This window comes from Stylophora pistillata, chromosome 1 (genome assembly GCF_964205215.1).
Source record: "Stylophora pistillata chromosome 1, jaStyPist1.2, whole genome shotgun sequence".
Taxonomy (NCBI): domain Eukaryota; kingdom Metazoa; phylum Cnidaria; class Anthozoa; order Scleractinia; family Pocilloporidae; genus Stylophora; species Stylophora pistillata.
The window spans coordinates 28,568,844-28,588,387 of NC_142519.1; the positions used below are offsets into that span (position 1 = coordinate 28,568,844).

The 19,544-nt window shown below is 39.8% G+C and overlaps 2 protein-coding genes across 3 annotated transcripts; both read right to left on the minus strand.

Moving 5' to 3' along the window:
• Positions 1 to 9,651: 9,651 nt before the first annotated feature.
• LOC111329028 (uncharacterized) lies at positions 9,652 to 15,384 on the minus strand. 2 transcript variants are annotated; one of them, XM_088739413.1, is made up of 7 exons: positions 14,873 to 15,384; positions 14,553 to 14,590; positions 14,145 to 14,242; positions 13,757 to 13,830; positions 13,062 to 13,376; positions 10,965 to 11,699; positions 9,652 to 10,605 (listed from the first exon to the last, which is right to left on the minus strand). In XM_088739413.1, the coding sequence occupies exons 2-7, from the start codon at positions 14,562 to 14,564 to the stop codon at positions 10,184 to 10,186; spliced, it is 1,656 nt and encodes a 551-aa protein (XP_088595539.1). In that variant the 5' UTR covers positions 14,565 to 14,590; positions 14,873 to 15,384; the 3' UTR covers positions 9,652 to 10,183. The 2 variants fall into 2 exon arrangements, with proteins under 2 accessions (XP_088595539.1, XP_088595991.1); XM_088739865.1 differs by having other exon boundaries at positions 14,816 to 15,384.
• A 933-nt stretch (positions 15,385 to 16,317) lies between these two features.
• On the minus strand, positions 16,318 to 19,130 carry LOC148741975 (uncharacterized). The gene has a single exon (XM_088740439.1). The coding sequence runs from the start codon at positions 17,832 to 17,834 to the stop codon at positions 16,719 to 16,721; it is 1,116 nt and encodes a 371-aa protein (XP_088596565.1). The 5' UTR covers positions 17,835 to 19,130; the 3' UTR covers positions 16,318 to 16,718.
• Positions 19,131 to 19,544: the final 414 nt, after the last annotated feature.

Sequence of the window (19,544 nt, forward strand, 5' to 3'; positions counted from 1 at the left end):
CATTTCGAAGAAACTTTCAGCTAAGGTAAAAAATTTATTAAGTTAGTGAAGAATCTTTCCTATTTCTGTTTTCGTGTCGGGGAATCTTATTCAGGCTTTACTTTGATTAATTATGATAATGATGATGATAGCAATTATGATGATAATACTAAAATGAATAATACGGGTGATAGCAATAAAAGATGATAATAGAAGCTTGATTTAAACTTGAAGACATTATCAGAATATCCGTGTGAGCCACGGCTGATGTGGACCGTTTGTTATTGCACAAAAATATACAAGTGTTACAGGTGCAAGTTTCTTAAGTAAGAACGATTCTTTTCTCTCCAGCGGCGTTTTGGAATGTGGATGCAAATTGGTTCGAGGCAGTTTTGGTTCTTTATCTCACTAACCTGCCAGTACGTTTTCACTGGCAGTAACTTTTCCTTAAAACCTGTTTAACTGGTCAGCTGGGCGTGCTGTACTTTTTATCTACCTCGCTTTTTCCGCTTTGTATGAAATGTGCTTAAAATAAAGCAGTTGGACAAAAGACAAGACGCCTAAAGGCGATTCCGTAGGATGCGTTGGCTACTGACTGTACTGTAGCATTGGAAATAATTGTGCTGTTACAGTAAACTACCATGATTAGTCAATTAGATCAGCCGAAGAAACCTCTGTAGAAAATTTTTGTGTTGAAGAAACCGCACTGTGTTTGTAGTCGAAAATAGCGAAGAGCGACAGCTCAGAAACCTTTGGATTTTTCTAAAACAAGCTGGAACTCGACCTACTGATTTCTTCGTGTTTCTCACCACTTGTTTCATCTCTCCAAAGAGCAACAGCTCGGTAAAAGCAATTTCACTCTCCACTAACAACGACTTCTTACCGTTGAGGACGTATAATGTCAGCCATAATTTGTTTATCAAAGACGAATACGAAAACAGGCTCTACAAATCTAAATATATTTAATGAGACTATACCGAGTCGTTTCTTGTCGATTTGTAATTAATTATGTGATATTTTGAGACAATTTTGCAATGTCAATTACACAATAAACCTTATGCCAGGTGAAAGGTTAATCGGTAGATCCTATTACATATTTCATGGTTAATCACACAAAAATGTTCACTTTCCTCGTATCAACCTTACCTAAATCCATTGGTGGTAAAATGGTGGCGAAAGAGTGATGTTCTCCCACCAAAATCGTGTATTTTACGTCAAAACTAGCTAGCGCAAACACAAGGATCCGGTTACTGGAAACTCATTCATTGCTAAGAGATGCGGAAAATCTCAAACGTTTCAAGCATATCCGGCAAGAATAAATTATAGTTGTCGATTTGCGTCGACAATGAAAAAGGAACGTCTGGCAATCCTTACCGTGGGCCTGCCACGGGTATTCCACAGAATAACTTAGTATACGCTTCGGTGTGTGGCATCACTGAGTATTTTAACTCTTTGTTTGTACTTTGATTCGCCTTACAGGCTAGTTAACATACGTTGTAACTAGCAAAATTGCATATCTCTTGTTACTTCTTGTACCGTATTTTGACTCGCCCTACGGGCTCGTCAAAATACGAACAACGAGTAATAATTCTCAGCAATACTACACAACAAAACGTCTAACAAGAGCATTATGATCCAACACGCCAAACTGTTATTTCAGTGCGAGCGAACTTCGCGGATATTTCTGAGTACAAATATCGCATGACATTCGTACTCCCCGAAGCACAGTTGGATAATGATCAGCGATATTACACACTAAAACGTCTTATAAGATTTCTATTCGAATAATGCCTCTCGTTCCGTCAGAGTACTCTCAGGTAAATTAAACTTTATTTAAGTTTAACAATAGAGCTTACGCAATTGCACCAAACAGTTTTGCAGAAACGTTTTCAACTGTTTGAAGAGGTTTGGGTGATTTCATTTCACAGTTCAATACTGGCACCGTTTTTACTAGAGGACTATGTATTCTACTCGCAAAAAAAGGACTTCACCATTAGGTTAAGCCTTGTGGAAACTGTGAAGTGTCATGTTACTAAAAGGATGCCTGTGATGAGGTCAAAGAATTAATTAAGTTTATTAAGAATTGAAAGGTTTAAGTTTGCTAAATCGCAGGGTGTTACAGGTGGAAAATTCTTTGGTAAGAACGTTTCTTTTCTTTCCAGCGATTTATTGGGAGGTGGAAATGGATTTGACCGAGTCAGTTTGGTTCTGTATGTCAGTAACCTGCCAGTTCGTTATTAATCGATAAAAAATATAACTGTAATGGCGCGCGACAATAATTGTAGTTCCCAAACCTTTAAACGAACTGCAGGCGACCTGTTGAACCTGTCAAAGGCGGACAGTTTAGCACACGTATCCTGGATTTTTCCGGGGAGGTTAAGTGCGACCAGTTTTACCCCCTTAACCAAAAAGTCGTGTTTTGTCATAATAATTCTCGAAATGGAAAATGTTGAAATGTTAACCAATTTCTTGGTGGAAGCTAAAGATGAACATTCGTCACATTTTGTTAGCGCCAAAACTTAAAAGGAAGGTCGCCATCCTGCCAAGACTACAAGTTGGGAATGAAATTCCGAGGAGTTTAACGGAGCGCACAGGCTTAACTTGGTGACTTTAGGTCGCCAAACGGCAAATTGGAATATGCAAGAAGAAGAACTAGTTCCATTATAGTTGACATAATATTTGTATATATCGCTTTATGACTTTAAGGTTTTTGTTCGGTGGGGAAAATTGAGTTTGGAAAACTAATGAGCCCAGGTCTCTTTTCTTTTGCTTCTCAGGGGAAAGCAAAAATAGACTCCGCGAGAGTGAAGCGGTAATCATTGCATGGCAAAAAATAGCTAGTCAACAATCAGCCGAATCAAGAATGATAATCGCTTTGTGCAAATCTATCACTTTATACAGTTTACGAATGACTGAGGTAGGTAGACTCTATCATCAAGTTAGCCCAGGGTAGTACAACCTTTTCCCTTGAGTTAAATTCGTTTATAGTTAAACTGAGAAGCTTCATCTGTCGAATACAAAGTATTCGTAATCGGTGATAGAGTTGCAAAAGCGGAAGAGGACTGTCTAAACAAAGAAAACATAAACGACTCTCATGTGTTTATTGTGCTATAAAAACAGTTATGTTGACCAAGCTTGTTCGGTCAGGATGGCAGACACAAGATAGACAGCCAATGATAAGACATTGATATGTGTGATTACAAATACGACTTCAACATGTAGAGAACTAGTCAACCACGCCTCTGTTTTGTTTACATACAGCAACTGCGGAGAAAATTGTTCATATTGTACTCAACGCCCGGCAGGAGTCTTGCCAGCCTGTCAACACTTTTTACCAGATGTAAAGAAAGGATTTGCAAAAGGAGATGCGTTACGCATCCTAAGAACAAATCCGACGCGCTCTACGATAAATAAAAACATACAGAGTTTCAAAATACAATCAAAGAAGGGAATAGAGGATTCACGACGACGTTCTAGAGAAATATATGTCTGAAATTATCAACTCTCGCAGAGAAGGGTCACTAAAAAACAGAAAATAGAACACAGTAGAAAATATTGCATTTTTAAACACAATATCATCAGGATTTATCAAAGCTCAAGAACTTACTAATAGGGAAATGGCACCTTCTTCAAAACCAACGCATTTGATCAAATCGCAAAGGAAATTCAATGGTCAGAACTTATCTCTGAAGGCAGAAGTTGAAATCGCTTTGATGCTGGGACTATCCTTCCTATCATTCCACAGGTTGAAGTTTTTCGTCTGCTCCTCAGCTGTAGGTCTTCCAGCGATGTGAAGGAAAGCGAGATGTCATCGACGATTCTAGTTAAAACAAAAATTTCTCAATACAATTGCGAGAAACCACTAAAATAACTACCCAGAAAAAATCCTTCTTATGCACCTGGGTGATAGACCACATTGGAAATTTCAAGGACAAGGCGCGCAATGCCTTGTGGATGACCACTATCTTAGTTCATCTAAACCACTAATCATAACCGATAACATGGAACACATTTTTTAATCAAGGAAAATTACGGCAAACCAATCCGCACTGATTTTAAACCCCCAAATTGCATGCCTTTAGACCAGCAGCAATTCCATCTTTTGAAATTTTTTTCTAAATGTATTCTTTCCTGAATAAAAATGAGTTTGACCCTCGTGGATGCGCTCTCTTTTGTTGTAACATTTTCACTAGATTTGCAAGTACAGCTGTTCAACTATGATCGAATGTTAAACTGTTTTACGAGTCCAGTTTTTCTTTTAAATTACATGCAATTAAGCGCTTATACATTATGTAAGAGAAAGTTTAAATCTCTTCTTCTTCCTCTTCCTTCAGTTGAGTTTGAATTGGATGTTTTGCTGTGTGGTGATTGGCTTTGCCGTGTGTTACGCGCTTAGCAGGATCTTCAGCTTTGATAGGTAATACAAAGAATTCAATTACCTTTGACATTAGCATGGGCATGCACTGTCCACAGTGACATTAGATTGACGTTAGATTGACATTAGAAAACGCTGTTGTCATCCTTGAGTACATAAAGAATGCCAGGTTCAGAGAGACATCTCTTGACATCACTGAGTCATACCAGTTCACAGAAAATACTTTTGAAAATGATTCACCAGTAGTTATAATTATCACCCTCCGGAATATTATATCACTTCGAAAACCCAGTATTGATTTAAAACATGGTGCAAGGATTTTTGAGTCAGATGTGCTGTTACTCACAGAAACACAACTTAAACCAACTGACTTGGATGATGACATTAGAAGTAAACTTCATTCTTTTGAACTATTTAGACAAGACAGTATATACAAGTACTCAAGTTTAGCATTATGTTTTAGAAATACAGTTTGCATTTAAAATAAGGAATACTTTTCTTCCGTGAACGTACTTAAATCTGTTATCTTTAGCACTAGCACACAAAAGGGAAAAACACTACTCATTTTACTATATCAAAAGCAAAGCGCAACGTTTGCCAATGGGTTGCAAGAAATGATGGATAGATGTAGATATATACTCAAATTATAAACTCCAACATTTCTATCAGCGGGCAGTTTATTAGATCAAATTTGTATCAATCCGCAAATGTGCGCTGTTTCTGGTTATTCTGCTGTCATCGTACACTATTCTGATCACCAAGCCCATAAAAACATCATTTATTTTCATATGAAATTTTAATTTGTTATGATTGAATGCAGATTACAACCTACGTGATAAAAACAAAAAACAATTGTTGCATCTGTAACCAATATGTAATGCACATCATACACAACAAAAGCAACATACTCTCGACTAGCAATATTGGGCTAATTTATGTGGGGTGGACTACGGAGTGTAAAAGCTCATATTATGGCTCCCTGTTAGGAGCCGGTCTGACTCATTGGGTCAGACTCTGTGGGGCCTCCATGCTAGTGCTATGCTAAGTCTTTGTTTGTGTTCACATTAAACTGGTTAAGTAGAATATCTGATATTCAGTGAAGTTAGGGACCCTTTGATACTTAACAATTATTCCACTCGTGCTTGTTGGATATGAGATGATAGATAACCGACGAGGGGCGTAGCGCCGAGTTGGCTATAATCATCTTATATCCAACAAGCGCGAGTGGAATAATTGTTTTATTAAAAAAAAACGCCCCCAAGATATTAGACAAATCTTCTCGACTTTATTTTCTAAGAAGAAACCGGATGTTACAATGTAAAGATATTAGATAGTGGTATATTGACTCATATACCATAATAGCTAAGCCAATAAAAAATCTTGAATTGCATTATCCAATGATCCAGTTTTTAATAAATTTTATTATGGCCAAAGCAAGAGTCACAATTTTTTTGGTATTCACCACCCCCCCCCCACCCCCCCTACTTGTTCCTTTTTTATCATCAACATTTTCTTACCTGTTGTAGGCCTAGTACTATTATGTCATCAAGAAAGAGGTGTAATGATAAAGCTCCTGAAACTGGTCCTGTCCTTTAAAGTCCTTCAGCTGAAGCAGCAGGAAGTGGTTTGCTTCCTACTTTTCGCGAACGTATTACTGCTGCAACTGGTTCTGTTTCTAGTACTCCTACCGCAATGATTCCTGGGTAGAGGTTTCCCTCCTACTAATTCCAGTGGGGCTGTTGATGCCAACAGTTCTAATATGTCTTATAACCTTCGTTGAATCCATTGGCTAACTATGCTGGGCAGTCTTAGGTGGAGATCAGGCTTTTGACAGAATTTGGCAGCTTTAAAGTTTTGTCTTTGATGCGGATGCAAGTGACGAGACTAAAATTATTCGCGACCGAAACTTGTCCTTTGATTAAAAGTTTAAAGAGTAAGTTGAGTATTAAGTATTCATCCATTTTTACGACGTGCTTCAGGTTACATTGTTTCAAATTCAATTTTTTTATTGGTTACCTACATAACTCACGGGAAATCCAACGGCGATTTGGGGAAATGCAAAGACCCGTTAATGCATTTGAGCAAATAGTTACAAATGCACGCTTCTTCGTCGGTGTTCCAGAGTCGATTTTGGAGATTCAAACGAAAACAGCTTCTGTGTCCATTTGAAATAACTCAGTCATGGTCAACGAGGTACTTCGTGTCTCCTCCTTTCTTCGATGCATAGCAAAACCCTTGTTTTGTTGTTTTTTTTTTTAATCGGAAGTTATATTCACGTGCTCGCTGAAAGTTAAGATATAGCCATCTTAGACTGCTTCTTCTAAAACAAACGAGTGGTCAACGCCCGGAGTCACGTAGTAATAATTGGGTGTCTTTAATTACTGTGGCCGCAGAAAGAGGAATTCGGTTGTTGTATTCATAACTGAATGGCCATTACGCCACCTTCACAGACATACGCCAAGTTTTAGTGTGTCCTCCGTCGACGAGCCCGAACTGATCTATACTGGTTTGCAAGTTTTGAGCCCAGGTGGACTTTGGTTTTCAATATTCGTCACAGACCTCCTCAAATTGCACTGGAAACCATCGATGTCAATCTTACCACACTGCTGGCCGGCTAATGACGCTGCGCGCCAGGTCTAAAAATAGATATGTCATCTTTGGACCCTCCGCTGGTTTAGGACAAACACTCGGAGTCTTTACAAGGAGTTGTATGCGAAACGTGTCAGAAGCAAGACTATTTTCGATAAAAAAATGCTCTAACTTTCTAAAATGGTTGCAACTAGGCATTGCTTTTGGGGTACATGTAAAAATGACTCAAGATAAAGATTGCCAGATTCGCTTAAAGAAATGCTTAAAAACGGTCGGAAAGCCTTCATACCGTTCCCAAAGCCGAAGCATGACTTGGAACTTTGTCAACGCTGGGTAAATGCGTGTTCTGGAAAGAATTTCTCAGTTGATAGTGTTAACTGCAATACTTATATTTGTGCTGTACACTGAAATCCTTGACAAAAGCCTTTTCAAACCGCTTGTTTGGAAACGTTACATAGACGACATCTCGCTATGGAGTACAAACAAAGCAACAATAGAACGTTTCATTGAAAAAGCAAACAATCATCATCCAACAATAAAATTTACGGCTGAAATTTCCGATAAGAAAACAACATTCCTGGACACCTACATCTACAAAGGCGAACGATTCGAAAAGGACGCAATCCTTGATTTGCGTACTCATTTTAAACAAACTCAGACATTTCAGTATACACACTATAGTTCCTGTCACCCACAATGAGATAAGAAAGGCTTAATAAAAGGAGAGGCCCTTAGACTTCTCAGAACAAACTCCTCTCAAACAATATTCGAGGAGAAAATTTCAAATTTCAAAGCGCATTTGCGAAAGAGAGGCTACCCAGAGGCCCTCATTAACACAACCTTCTCAGAGGTTAATTTCAAAAACAGGAAACTAGCTCTTCAACAGAAACCGAAGACGAACTAACGAATCTTGCCTTTTATTACACAATACCAACCATCAGTGCCAAACCTAAAGCAAATTCTCATGAGACACTGGCATTTGATAGAAAGACAACTAGTACTGAGCGAACTATAAAAAAATCCGCCACTCGTATCTTACAAAAGAGGGCGATCACCCAAAGACATACTCGTGAGAGCCAAACTTTGAATAGGCTATTCTAAACACGCGCTGGGGAGTCGTGTAGGCGGCCCGTCAACCCCCTTTTTACATTGAACTGTTAGATCCTTAAGTTCACGCGATCGACTTTACTTTCCTTTAGTATCTTCGCCTGAAGCCATTTTCCCATTTCACTTGAATCAAGTACATAATGTTTTCCCGACTTGAGGCACTCACGAACACGTGGGATGAGGTCTGCTCGTTTTCCGCTTAATTTCAAGCCTCTACACTTTAACCAACGCTTCGATTTGTGTTTGTATTGTTCTCTGGGTCTTGCTCGAACTTTGAGCCAGGAACACCGTCGTTTTTATTTAAAATACGAGCTTTAGAGACGTTTGAACTACAGATGGGCGCATCATCGCCCATATTCCTTTACTCGAGAAGCTTGATTGTTTGTCCTAATCGCTCTGGGGGGTCAAATTTTTGTGACGTCACAAACGCGCAGCGCCATTAATGCAGAAGATACTCGATCAGTACAAAGAAAAGTAATCTCGCGGTGGATTCCTCCATGATTTCCGCTTTCAGAATTTAAAGTTGACCTTCGTGCCGAGCAGCTTCAGTATTCCGTTTGAAGCATGCTGAGGGCCACAAAATACCACAAATGAGTCGATTAATTAATATTTCATTTAATTTTATCGAGATATTCAGACCGAGACGTAATTTAAGTGCTCTATTTTCAGAGCTTTAATCATAATCCTGTTAGATTTTGTTCGTCTCAAGTCAACAGTTATTAACCACGAACACAGAGTGTGGTCTACCTATGCTCAAATCAACATTTTTAATGAAAATATCGAGTATCCCTTCCAAAAACAAAAAGAAAAAATAGAAGTTAACCACATTTAGGTAAACAGGCACACCTTTTAAGTGCGGCATCCGTCGACCAAGAGTTGGTGGATCACTTTATTGCTGTTGACATTGATAGCTGTTGACGGCGACACACCCGTTAGAAGAATAGATTGCTGAATTTAGACTTCTTTGGTCGTACATAAAAATTTGGTCTCGAAATAGGGTCAACTTATAGAACGGAAAACATTTTATCCCGTTTTCGTTCTTCAGAGATACGGGATACGCTTGCTGAGGACGTCATGTAGTGACTGACCAAGAAACGTTGCAGTTGAAGCGAGAAATATCATGGACTAAAGCGTTATCTCAAGATGCATGGGTTATAAAGGAGTCAAGTCGTCCTTTTAAATCAGCTTAAATCCCGTTCTCATATACCACATTCATAATCAAACTGTGACTTTTACTTTTGATTGAATGCCACTCTCTATGACCTTAGCGATAGTCCCTTCTTTAACATCGAATATCAACACAACAAAATCAGATGCGACAAAATCCAAAAACTAAAGAGAACTTATAAGGACGGGAAGAGACCCTCCTGCCCACAATACCATGAAGTTAAGCGGCCAATTTCTCTTTCCCCCTCCAAACCACTGTTCCCCTTTCGTCAACGTTTCCTATCAGGTACCAATCATTCTGTTGCTCGCGACACTTGGCAAAATCTTCCATATAATTTGAGACAAAGCGTGGGTTGATTTGTGGAAGATGCTGTAATAGTAATGTCTTTCTTTGCATGACACAACTAAACACAGAAGCAATAAGAAGGAAGGACTACATTACTTTGTAGTTTATTTTTATGATATGAAAAATTCTTATTTCTAGTAACCAGTCAACAAGAAAGAATCGCGGCAATTCGCTTAGTAATAGACCCAGACCCAGACTAACGTCAGGCCAGTTATAATATCTTTATTGCGTGCACATAGCTTATTGCCCGAGTTAAAGGTCAATAACAAGAGAGTAGAAAAGAAAATTTATTTCGGTGCTCTTCAGTCTCATTGTTTTTAGAAGGACAAAAAGATGCCTAGGCTAATTGACTTGTAGAATTATCACACTGAGTTGGTGCTTTTCTCGCACTGTCAACGAAAAAATGCGGCTACATCTTGCGTGGAGACGTCTCCTATTTCCTTTAGGAGGCATGCATTTCTGCATAGTTTGAGTCTGGCTGGCCACCGAGTTCTAACTAATGCGGGATACTTGCGGTCTCAAATATTGTCTCTAGACAGCCTACCTTAATCCTAAATGCTGCAAGCAAAAATTCAAAATCTGCGTAGCAAGTGACTTAGTGCAGACATAATTAGGCTAAATTATTTGTTTTGTACAAATGCCGCCTGGGATGTTGAAGAATATCGGATATTTGTGATATGTTTAGCTAAAAACAGAGAACACTTCAGGCTCCTCGATGAATTCCACGAATAGGCGTCGCACTCGAGTTCATCCTCACACTGCCGCCGACAATCTTGCGGCTTATCATGCCTAGGGGCCTTAAATGCGTACCCTCGAAAGTTTGCCTTTTCTAGCGGGAGGACCTTCTTGTTGGTTGCCAGCTGTGATAAGAAAACTATAATTTGACTTCCTTGTCGGGTTACCACTCTACTAACAACATCACCTTTGAAGAAACTGCAAATGGTTGACGTAAAATTACGGAATTCAACCGCCACACAATCTACGTCATCTAAACAAATCTCTTCGCAAGTGACTCTGTCTACGTCACGGATGTATTTGTAACCTGAAAAGCCAAGAAAAATGGTGGACAATGAGAACGTACTAAAGCGACGAAAAAAACAACGCATAGTTCTCAGTCTTGGATACGATAAGAACACATGAACTATAGTAGTACAGCACATTGTTGCAGATAAATAAACAGAGCCACAGAAATTGTACTAAATGTGAATATCAATAGAAAAAGGCTTTGAAATGTAGCGAGAAATTGTACTCTTAATTCGTTCGACATAATTACCGAATCTGTGATTTGTGTTGTGTAGGAAAAAGTACAACCTGAACTGAATTTAACGATGCAATAGAATAAAAGTATAGATTAAAAAGGAGTGGCATTGTGAACACAAAACAACAAAAAGGATTTGAAACCTTTCTGTGTAAATCCAATGTCAGTTCCTCCAACGTTATAGCTGTTTTTACACGAGGAGACCTTTCCCTGCATTTTCAAAACTTGACAGTATTTATATGCAGCACTCGCCAATCTCTTCTTCAGTCTACCGTAGTTAACTTTGGGAGAAAGATGTCTGGTAAAATGATCAGTAAACAGATCTTCTATTCCCGTAAGAGTGTACTTAGTTGGAACAGGGTTCGATTGAACAGACGCTGCCCAAGTCATCGCGTCTCCATTGCTGGGTGGGGAGGATCCAACAGTGATGGTTGTGGTTTGTACATTTTTCATAAACTTTGAGGCGGCGTTTCTTTGATCGCTGTCCATGGAAAATCCTCCTCCGATGCTAAATAAACCTGAGTAGCTCGCCTGGACCTCCACGCTGATGGATTCTTTCCTTAGGGTCGTTAGAGCCGCCTGACTTATTTTGTGGCTTTGGATGAACTTTGCACCAAATGTAACGTCTGAGAAGAAGTGAGTTCCGTAGTATTTGACGAACTGTAGTACATCACCATCTGTAGCCCGCGGATCAGCTAGTTTTGTTGCCCACTCAATAAAACCGGGATGAAACGGTGGAGGTCTCGTGAGATCAATATGGCTGCGGTAGTACTGGCACTGTGCACTGGAAATTACGCGCACATACTCTCCAGAAGACATTTCAGCCACATCTCTCTTATAGCTTGCACTGGCAGAGAATTGAAATCCCCAGCCTCCACCTAAATGATTGAAATAAAAAACATCATGGGGCTCTACTTAAACGATAGAGTGTTTCTGTCGAGGAGTTATCGGCTGATAGTTGCCCCGCGGAAATTTGATGTTCTTAAAACAAATATTTCGCTTCGAGGGCAAATATGCTAGTTTTAAGAACATCAAATTTCCAAGGGGCAACTATCAGACCGATAGTTCCGAGGCATAAACACTCTATTGTTTTTATTGTTCACCACTAAATTTTCTTCCGCGCCTACAGCTTGTCACAAATGTAAATAATTCGCAACCGTACATTGGCTAAATAATACGTTATACCTGTCAGAATTGAAAAGTCACTGTTTTTCCGATCTGCCTAACTTCGCGGCCGTCAAACTGTTCAAAACTTTTCACGGATGAGTACTATCAATCCAGGTATTTTCCGCGGACGGGCACTATCCATCCGGGTATTTTCCGCGGGCGGGCACTATGGGCTGAGGGTGTCTCTCCACGGATGAACACTATCGCGTCACGTGATCGATTTAAACCAATAAGAACCGGAGAAAATTTAGTGGTGAACTATAAATGTACTTAGTGTTAAACAACCATGGTTAACTCTTCTAACTCTTTTAACTCTTGGGTTTAGCGTCAGTACATTATTCCAGTTAAGTTATGTCAGATATCATTAGTTGGGACACCCCTATAGAACACTGAGACATTGAAAGGGAAGGCAAGGCTGTAAATGTCCAAATAAATGTATCTGGGAGTAGAGCCTACAAAACATTGATCTGAAAGCGCCAGTTAGGAGGAAAGAAATAAGTCGATGACACGATTCGTAACACAACTGAGGCTTTAATTCGACTGGTTGAACGAATACAGAACGAGCAGGCTTACAGACTCAAGTCGTTGCTCAAGTAGAACCGCGTGGGGCCCGAGACCACGCATGCCTATAACTAATGTACCGCTGTCCGGTACTGGCGGTACTTTTGTTTATTTTCCCTGACACAACAAAAACGTTTTCAGTTCTACTATTGTCATCACTACGTCCCGCAATGAGACTATTTAGAGATGTAACAGTGAAAACACGAAAGAAACAAAACACCTGAGGTGCTACTTCGTTAGAGAAAAACAAATTCGAGTTACAGAACCCCTAAAAATAGGTGCTGGGATATTGCTATCCCGATATTCACGTTTATCTCCATACTTATTTGTACCTGGTGTTTTCTCTAAGAAATGTTTTTTACTTCTCACTGTATCTTTCAAACACCCTAGCTTGTCTAGCTTCAGTGCGCTTGCTGAGATAGGTTGGTAGTTAATTACAATGAGAAACGATTCGTTTTAAAACAAGGAATTAAGATTGCAGTCTCACAATTTGAATTTAAGTTCTCGTTTACCTTCCAACTTTGCTGCAGCTCCGAGGTGTTTTGACATTTCTTGCTTATTTCGGACAAGTTTGGACTCAAATGACACTAAGCACGATTGACAGGGGTACACTGTCAGACCCACTGGGACACTGTAACGACAATCCGCACTTTGTCTTCGTTCGGAATAATCAGCCTTGAATATAGGATGCGTAAACCCTGGGTCACATTCAGCATTGGGATCACCGTGCAGGATGTCGTATCCAAGAAGTGCAAAATCCAGATCAGGAAAGGTCTTTTTCCATTGCGTTCCATTACAGTCTTGTAAATCATTGTCCAATCTGACACCTGAGAATGTCATGTAGAGGATTGTGAATCTCTGAGCCTGTTAATCTTGATAAATACAGTGGGACCGTTTTCAAAGAGAAATATAGACTTGCTCACAAGTCGCGCTTTTGAGCGCGTAGCGCGACAGTGAGCGCGAAGCGCGAGCGAGCCGAGCCGAGCCGAGGGAGCGTTCTGATCCTACCACACCAGAACAGAAAACCAAGCGAACGACTTTGAGAAAGTCTAAGAGAAATATATATGGTCATTGAGTTTACGTGAGGGAAAATGGGAACGAGGAAAGACAGAGGGAGACAGGAGAGAGGAAGGGAGGTAAGAAGGAAAACAGCTTCAGCCATTATGGTAAGTACACGTTATCTTCAATACTTTAAACAGTTCCTTACCAAAATCAAATACCCCAGGGTTACTTTTTTCGCCTTGGCCCAGCGATAAATATGAAAGACCTGGCTGTCCTGATCTACAAAAGGAGAAATAATGAGTTAATTGTCTTTCCTGATGACGTCCGACGTGACGAAACTCTTATCATGTATATATATATATTCCCTTAGCTCCGGTTGGAGCATAGGCCATTAACCACTTCCGTCCTCCATCGGGTTCTGTCCTGGGCAAATCTTCCTAAAGTGGCCCAAGTGTGGCCCCAGTTTCTCATTTGGGACTCTACACCTCTTCTCCAGGAGTTCCTGGGACGATCACTCCCTCAGCCATTTTCACTTTTAAAAATTTAAAGAAGACGTGTAAGGATCCTTTAAAGAGAATGGAATTCTACCTCACCTCAGGGGTGATCCTGACGTATTTGGAAGAACCAAGAGCATGAATATTGCGCCGGCGACAGGAACCAAATATTTCTGGTCATCTCTAGCATGGCTTCCCTGCGTAGTAAAGTTTTTCTCCAAATAAAATATTTTTAGCAACAATATTGAGAAATTAGTTAGAAATTGTACCATGCTAAGGATTTGTATATCTCTTCGCTTGAAAGGCTATCATTTTGAAAGGTGTTGGGTAAGGGTTAAGTAGCTTGGAGACTTAACACGAAAATAAGAAGCTCTGACGAGCGCACAGTAGAAAAATGACTGTAATGAGGCAATTTTGAAAATAAAGGTTGTTAAGCATGAGGAAAAGTGTTCTCAGCGAGATACAAAGAGAATTGAAGGGGTAATGTGAATAACGCCTCTTACTTACCTTTTGCTTCATATTTTGCTTGCCTAGAGTTATTTTTTCTGAGGACGGAAAGAAAAGTTCAGTTTCTTGAATGATGCATGATATGATTTTTAATGAAGTTTTGTCCAATGTATAATCCGCTTTTGTCTCCTTATCATCTAAAGTAATGCGTAAACTCCTTTTAGTTCTTAAATTGTACCCAGTTTCCTAATTCGGGCTACTAGGGTTTGTAATGTTCTTTAAAGTTGGCACCCGTTTTTCAACATAGCCTTATCAAGTCATACCTTGTGTCTGTAGTTTTCCTTACCGTGTGAAATAGAGACAAATTCTGAATAAATTACCTGCTGTTTTATCTATTAATCGGAGAGTCGACCAAACGTGTTATGATATCTTCCAGCCGTGTTCATGACTGATGGCTTGTCAGGGAGGTCTCTAAGAGGTGCTTTTACTTGCCAAGATTCTGTGTTTTTGCTGTAATGACGAAGGAAGTGCAACTGATGCCGCCAACACCTGAAAACTTCGATTAAGACCCATCTTTGTTTACCATGGGAGTTAACAAAACAGTAAACCTTTTTGACATGAGACTAGAGACCTGTTGGAACTGTATCAAATGACCACCTTTCATCTCCCTTCATGGAAAGATCATCTTAATTACGGGGAAATTCGTGAAAAGAGAGGAAGACGTCGAAACAGTGTACGAGAAAGAATTTTCCAAGGAAGACGTCAAAGTACTTCCCGTACTTTTTAGCTTATCGGATAAGGAAAAAATGTAGTAACTGTTACGAAAGAGGATTTAGGAACCATATGTCAATTGAGTCAGTTGGGACAATGCTACAAATTCCTTTTGTTTCTTTTTCCTGTGTTACAAATCCATACCAGACGAAATGAGAAGTCGATGTTTTTTAGTGTAATCAACTAAACATAATCTATGAATTCAGGCGGTGGTAACACTCTTGCCGAATTAATGGACCTCCCAAGCACTGCTTCTGGGAAAACAGAACTAAAGAGAGGGTCGAAAAGGAGTACTCTTCACTGAAGTACTAGTTTTAAAACATCTGACACATTTGTCCGACAATTAATCTTAGCAGAGAGCAACTCTATGATTTAGCTCTATTCCTGCTACTCACTATAATTGTGCGTGAGATATTCAGGACATGAGAAGTTGATTTTCATGGTTTAGTTTCACCCTCAAAAGGATGAAACCAGAGAAATTTGGCACATCTACAAAGTGAGTCACCTTTTACCCCTTTAACCTTTTTTGTGATTGCTGAGAAATTCTCAGAAAGAGAGGAAATTAACAAAGTAATTCGTGCCGATGCTGAAATAATCACCCGCCTTTCTCATAGACGTGATAGAGCACATCCCATGACTTCGTCAAAAGGGTTCGGGAAAAAGGTGTATTTTTCCTGTTTATATGATACAGGCGGACTGCTGATGTCCGTGTTTATTTACACAAAATGCAGGGCATTAACTCGTATGTTTTAGCTTGAGATGTCATTAATTTCCTCTTAACAAATATTGATGAAAAATTATAATTTGCGCATAAACAAGTCACCACTGCACGCTTACTTTAAAATTTCTCGACAGCTGTTACTCGTGACCACCTTGAATACCAAACCGAGCGAACAGCTCATGTGCATTGAATGATACACGTACTTTCTAACCTTGATGAGCTACTGGGCCCAAAAATTGGGGTCAAGGAGGCTATATGTATAGCTCGTAACATATGCATGTGTTAAGCGTTGAATGTACGATTTTTCTTCCATAATAAGCAATAACAAAACGGTTTAACAAGAACGATTTTATTCTTTGATCTTTTTACATCAAATAAAAGTCTTATTTACTCTGTCACATATCTGTTTCATTCATAGAATTTGAATTGAGATCAGAGATACATGTTGCCAAATGCAGTATAGTAGACCGAATCCAGACATAAAAGTTAAGCATCTAACTTCCCAAAAATTTATTTTTCAACCCACTAACGAGGTTGAAAAGCTTATATCTGTGAAGATTGCTCTTTGTAAAAGTGAGTTCATGTATAATCTTAAGCCTTGATGTTTTTACATTCTTAATGAACTTGACCCCCGTCTGAAAGATAAGATGTTTAGCTCTCGGCTGAAATTTAATAGGCTTCCTCTAAGCTCTCGGTGGCCTTTCTTAATCTATGTTCGCTGTGACAAGTGTCCGTCACGGTAGAGGGATATAATTTTGCTTACTGTTGCACTGGGATGTTTGCGGAAATAAATTGAAACTCACGGTTCCACCGGAAATCCTTCCCGACAATAACCTCGTTAAGTAACCTACGTCTGCCCTATTACATTGTGCGTTTCCCGGATTGTTTTCCCTCCAGAAGGCCGTGCTGCGATATTTCAATGTTCCTTTATCGCTGTAAGTACAGCAGGCAGCAGTCCACATGTCACTAGGCAGGTTGACCCGGTAATGGCCGATAGTGTCTTTGTAGTTGCTGAACCCCCTTTTGCCAAAATATCTCCATTTCGAGGGTACACTTACTGTTGATGGAATAGCACCAACTACGACAAATAACCGAACATTCGTTGCTCCTTTCACCTGAGCACAGTTTTGATTTCCCCATGTAATAAGACGACTTTCACAGACTCGCCAAGGATATGAATTAAAACCTCCAAACTGAGGCACAGCATTAGTGTAGGTAAAAGTTGCTCTTTTCTTGGCTTGATCTCTACGGCCGTATTGTGAGGCAATCAAGTGTCCGCGGTGTACTGATGTTTTGACTACCGATCCTCCAGGACAGATTCGAGTCCTAAAACGCTTACGTTTTCTGTGTCCACTTGCAAATAACCAGTCCTCTTCAACGCAGTAATTTCTCTCTATTTGTTTTCTATAGCAAAGTTCTCGCTTTAAAGCACGTATGTAATCACCATTTTCTTGTTGAAAATGCGGATTGAGTAACCTGCTTTGTGAAAATTTAACGCGTGGTCGACCACCACTCTTTCCTGTTAACTGGGCTCCATGGATCACGGTGGCCGCATAGAGAGGAATTCGGTTATTGCAGTCATACAGAATTCCTACTGCACCCACACCTTCACACAAATACGCCAGGTTTCGCTGCCCTCCCTGGACAAGCCCGAACTGATCCACACCTGTTGGCAAGTAGTGTGCTAAGTTTGGATTCGGGTTTCCTTGTGCATCACAAGCCTCCATGAAGTTGCATTGGCAGGCAGCTATTCCGTTAGTACCAGTCGCACTACACTGGTAGCCCTTCACTCTATTCAAGAAACATCCAGTCATTAAGAGGAAGAGTAACTTCGTGGTCAATTTGTTCATGGCTTTGCTGACCACACACTGTTGAACTGTTTTAGCACTTTACAACGGTATTTGCTTCGAAGCTGAGAAAAATATTTCTATAGTAGGATGCTCGTTCGAGACCCTGTCAACACATGCGAGACACGTTAAAGCAAATCTAAATACAATATGATCCTTCCGGTTGACTCAGAATTTAGATTGACTTCCTTTCCCGACTCAATTGAGTCAGTTGGGGCAATGCTATAGTTCTTTTTATTTTCTTTGTTAGAAATTCATACCATACAAAATGGGAAGTCGATCTTTTAAGTGTAATCAATTTAACATGATCCATGAATTTATTACGTGGAAGTAAAGAACCTCCCAAGTATCGCTTCTGGGAAAACACAACTATAACTCTTACTTGGAAGAATGATAAAGAGGATCAACAAAGAGTACTCATTACTGAGGTACCGATTTAACATCTGACATGTTTGTGCGACAACTTAATCTTGGCGGAAAAAAAAACATACAATTTAGCTCTATTCTTGCTACTCACTATAATTGTGCATGGGATATTCAGGACATGAGAAGTTGACTTTTATGTTTTAGTTCCATCGAGTACAAAGGATAAAAAATTTACCGTCGACCCCAAAACGACAAGTGAAACCTCCTAAAATGTTATCTTGGTGTACTCCGGCAAGGGGATTGAATTGAATGATTCAGCAACAAATGAACGCTTGTGCCAGCTTTAGATTAAAGGAGATATTCACACACCGCGCGAGGTGCTTGGGCGGAAGAGCTTAAAAAGTTAAACTTTTAAAATGTGCTTTGATGTTTCTGTTACTTATCTAAAAAACAAAAACCATCCTGGGTGTAAAGATCGCTGAAACTCCCCACGTTGGCTGCTGTGTTGTAACGCCGAATGGGTGGTGCTTGAAATGTTGATTCACGACACAGTTTCGCATGCGGAAGGGCTAAAACAGCGTCTGTATATTTGCAACAGCATTCAACCCCAATGGATTGACCTCGTGGTCGATTTGTTCATGGCTTTGCTGGCTACACGAACTGTCTCAGTGCTTTACGACGGTATTTGCTTCCAAGCTGACAAAAATATTTTTATAATAGGGATCCGCGTTCGAGACTCCTGCTAACTCGTGCGAGACACGTCTAAGCAAATCCCTACAGCTAATTACTTTCTAGGAATTATATGATTTCAAGGTCTACAGGTCAGTATGATGAAATCTCCTGACATTGATGACAAAACAAGCAAGAGGAATCTTTGGTATTCCGCACTATACATGTAAATCGTGAAGGTCCACCTTGGCCTAAATAAGCTGAAATAACACAAAGCGAACGTCTCCATGAAAACAATTCAACGCTAGTACTGAAGCATGAAATATTAACAGTGTTTTGCTTCCCATGACCCAAAGGGCAAATTAATCCAGTGAGTAGGAATTCACGTCTGATTCATAATTATTGTATCAAGCCAAATTCATATTTGTATTAAAAGCCAGCCAGTGAGTGGGAATCACGTTAATTCGGTGGAGTGTCGACCATAGTAGTTAGAAAAAAATGATTTTTCATCAAGAAGTTATTCATATTACAGCCGGCCAGCAAGTAATAATCATGTCAATTCGATGGCTCATCGAATTGACATGATATTGCTGATCAGGGAGGTCTCCCAGAGGTGCTTTTACTTGCGTAGATTCTGTGTTTTTGCTGTAATGACGAAAGAAGTGCAACTGATGCCAA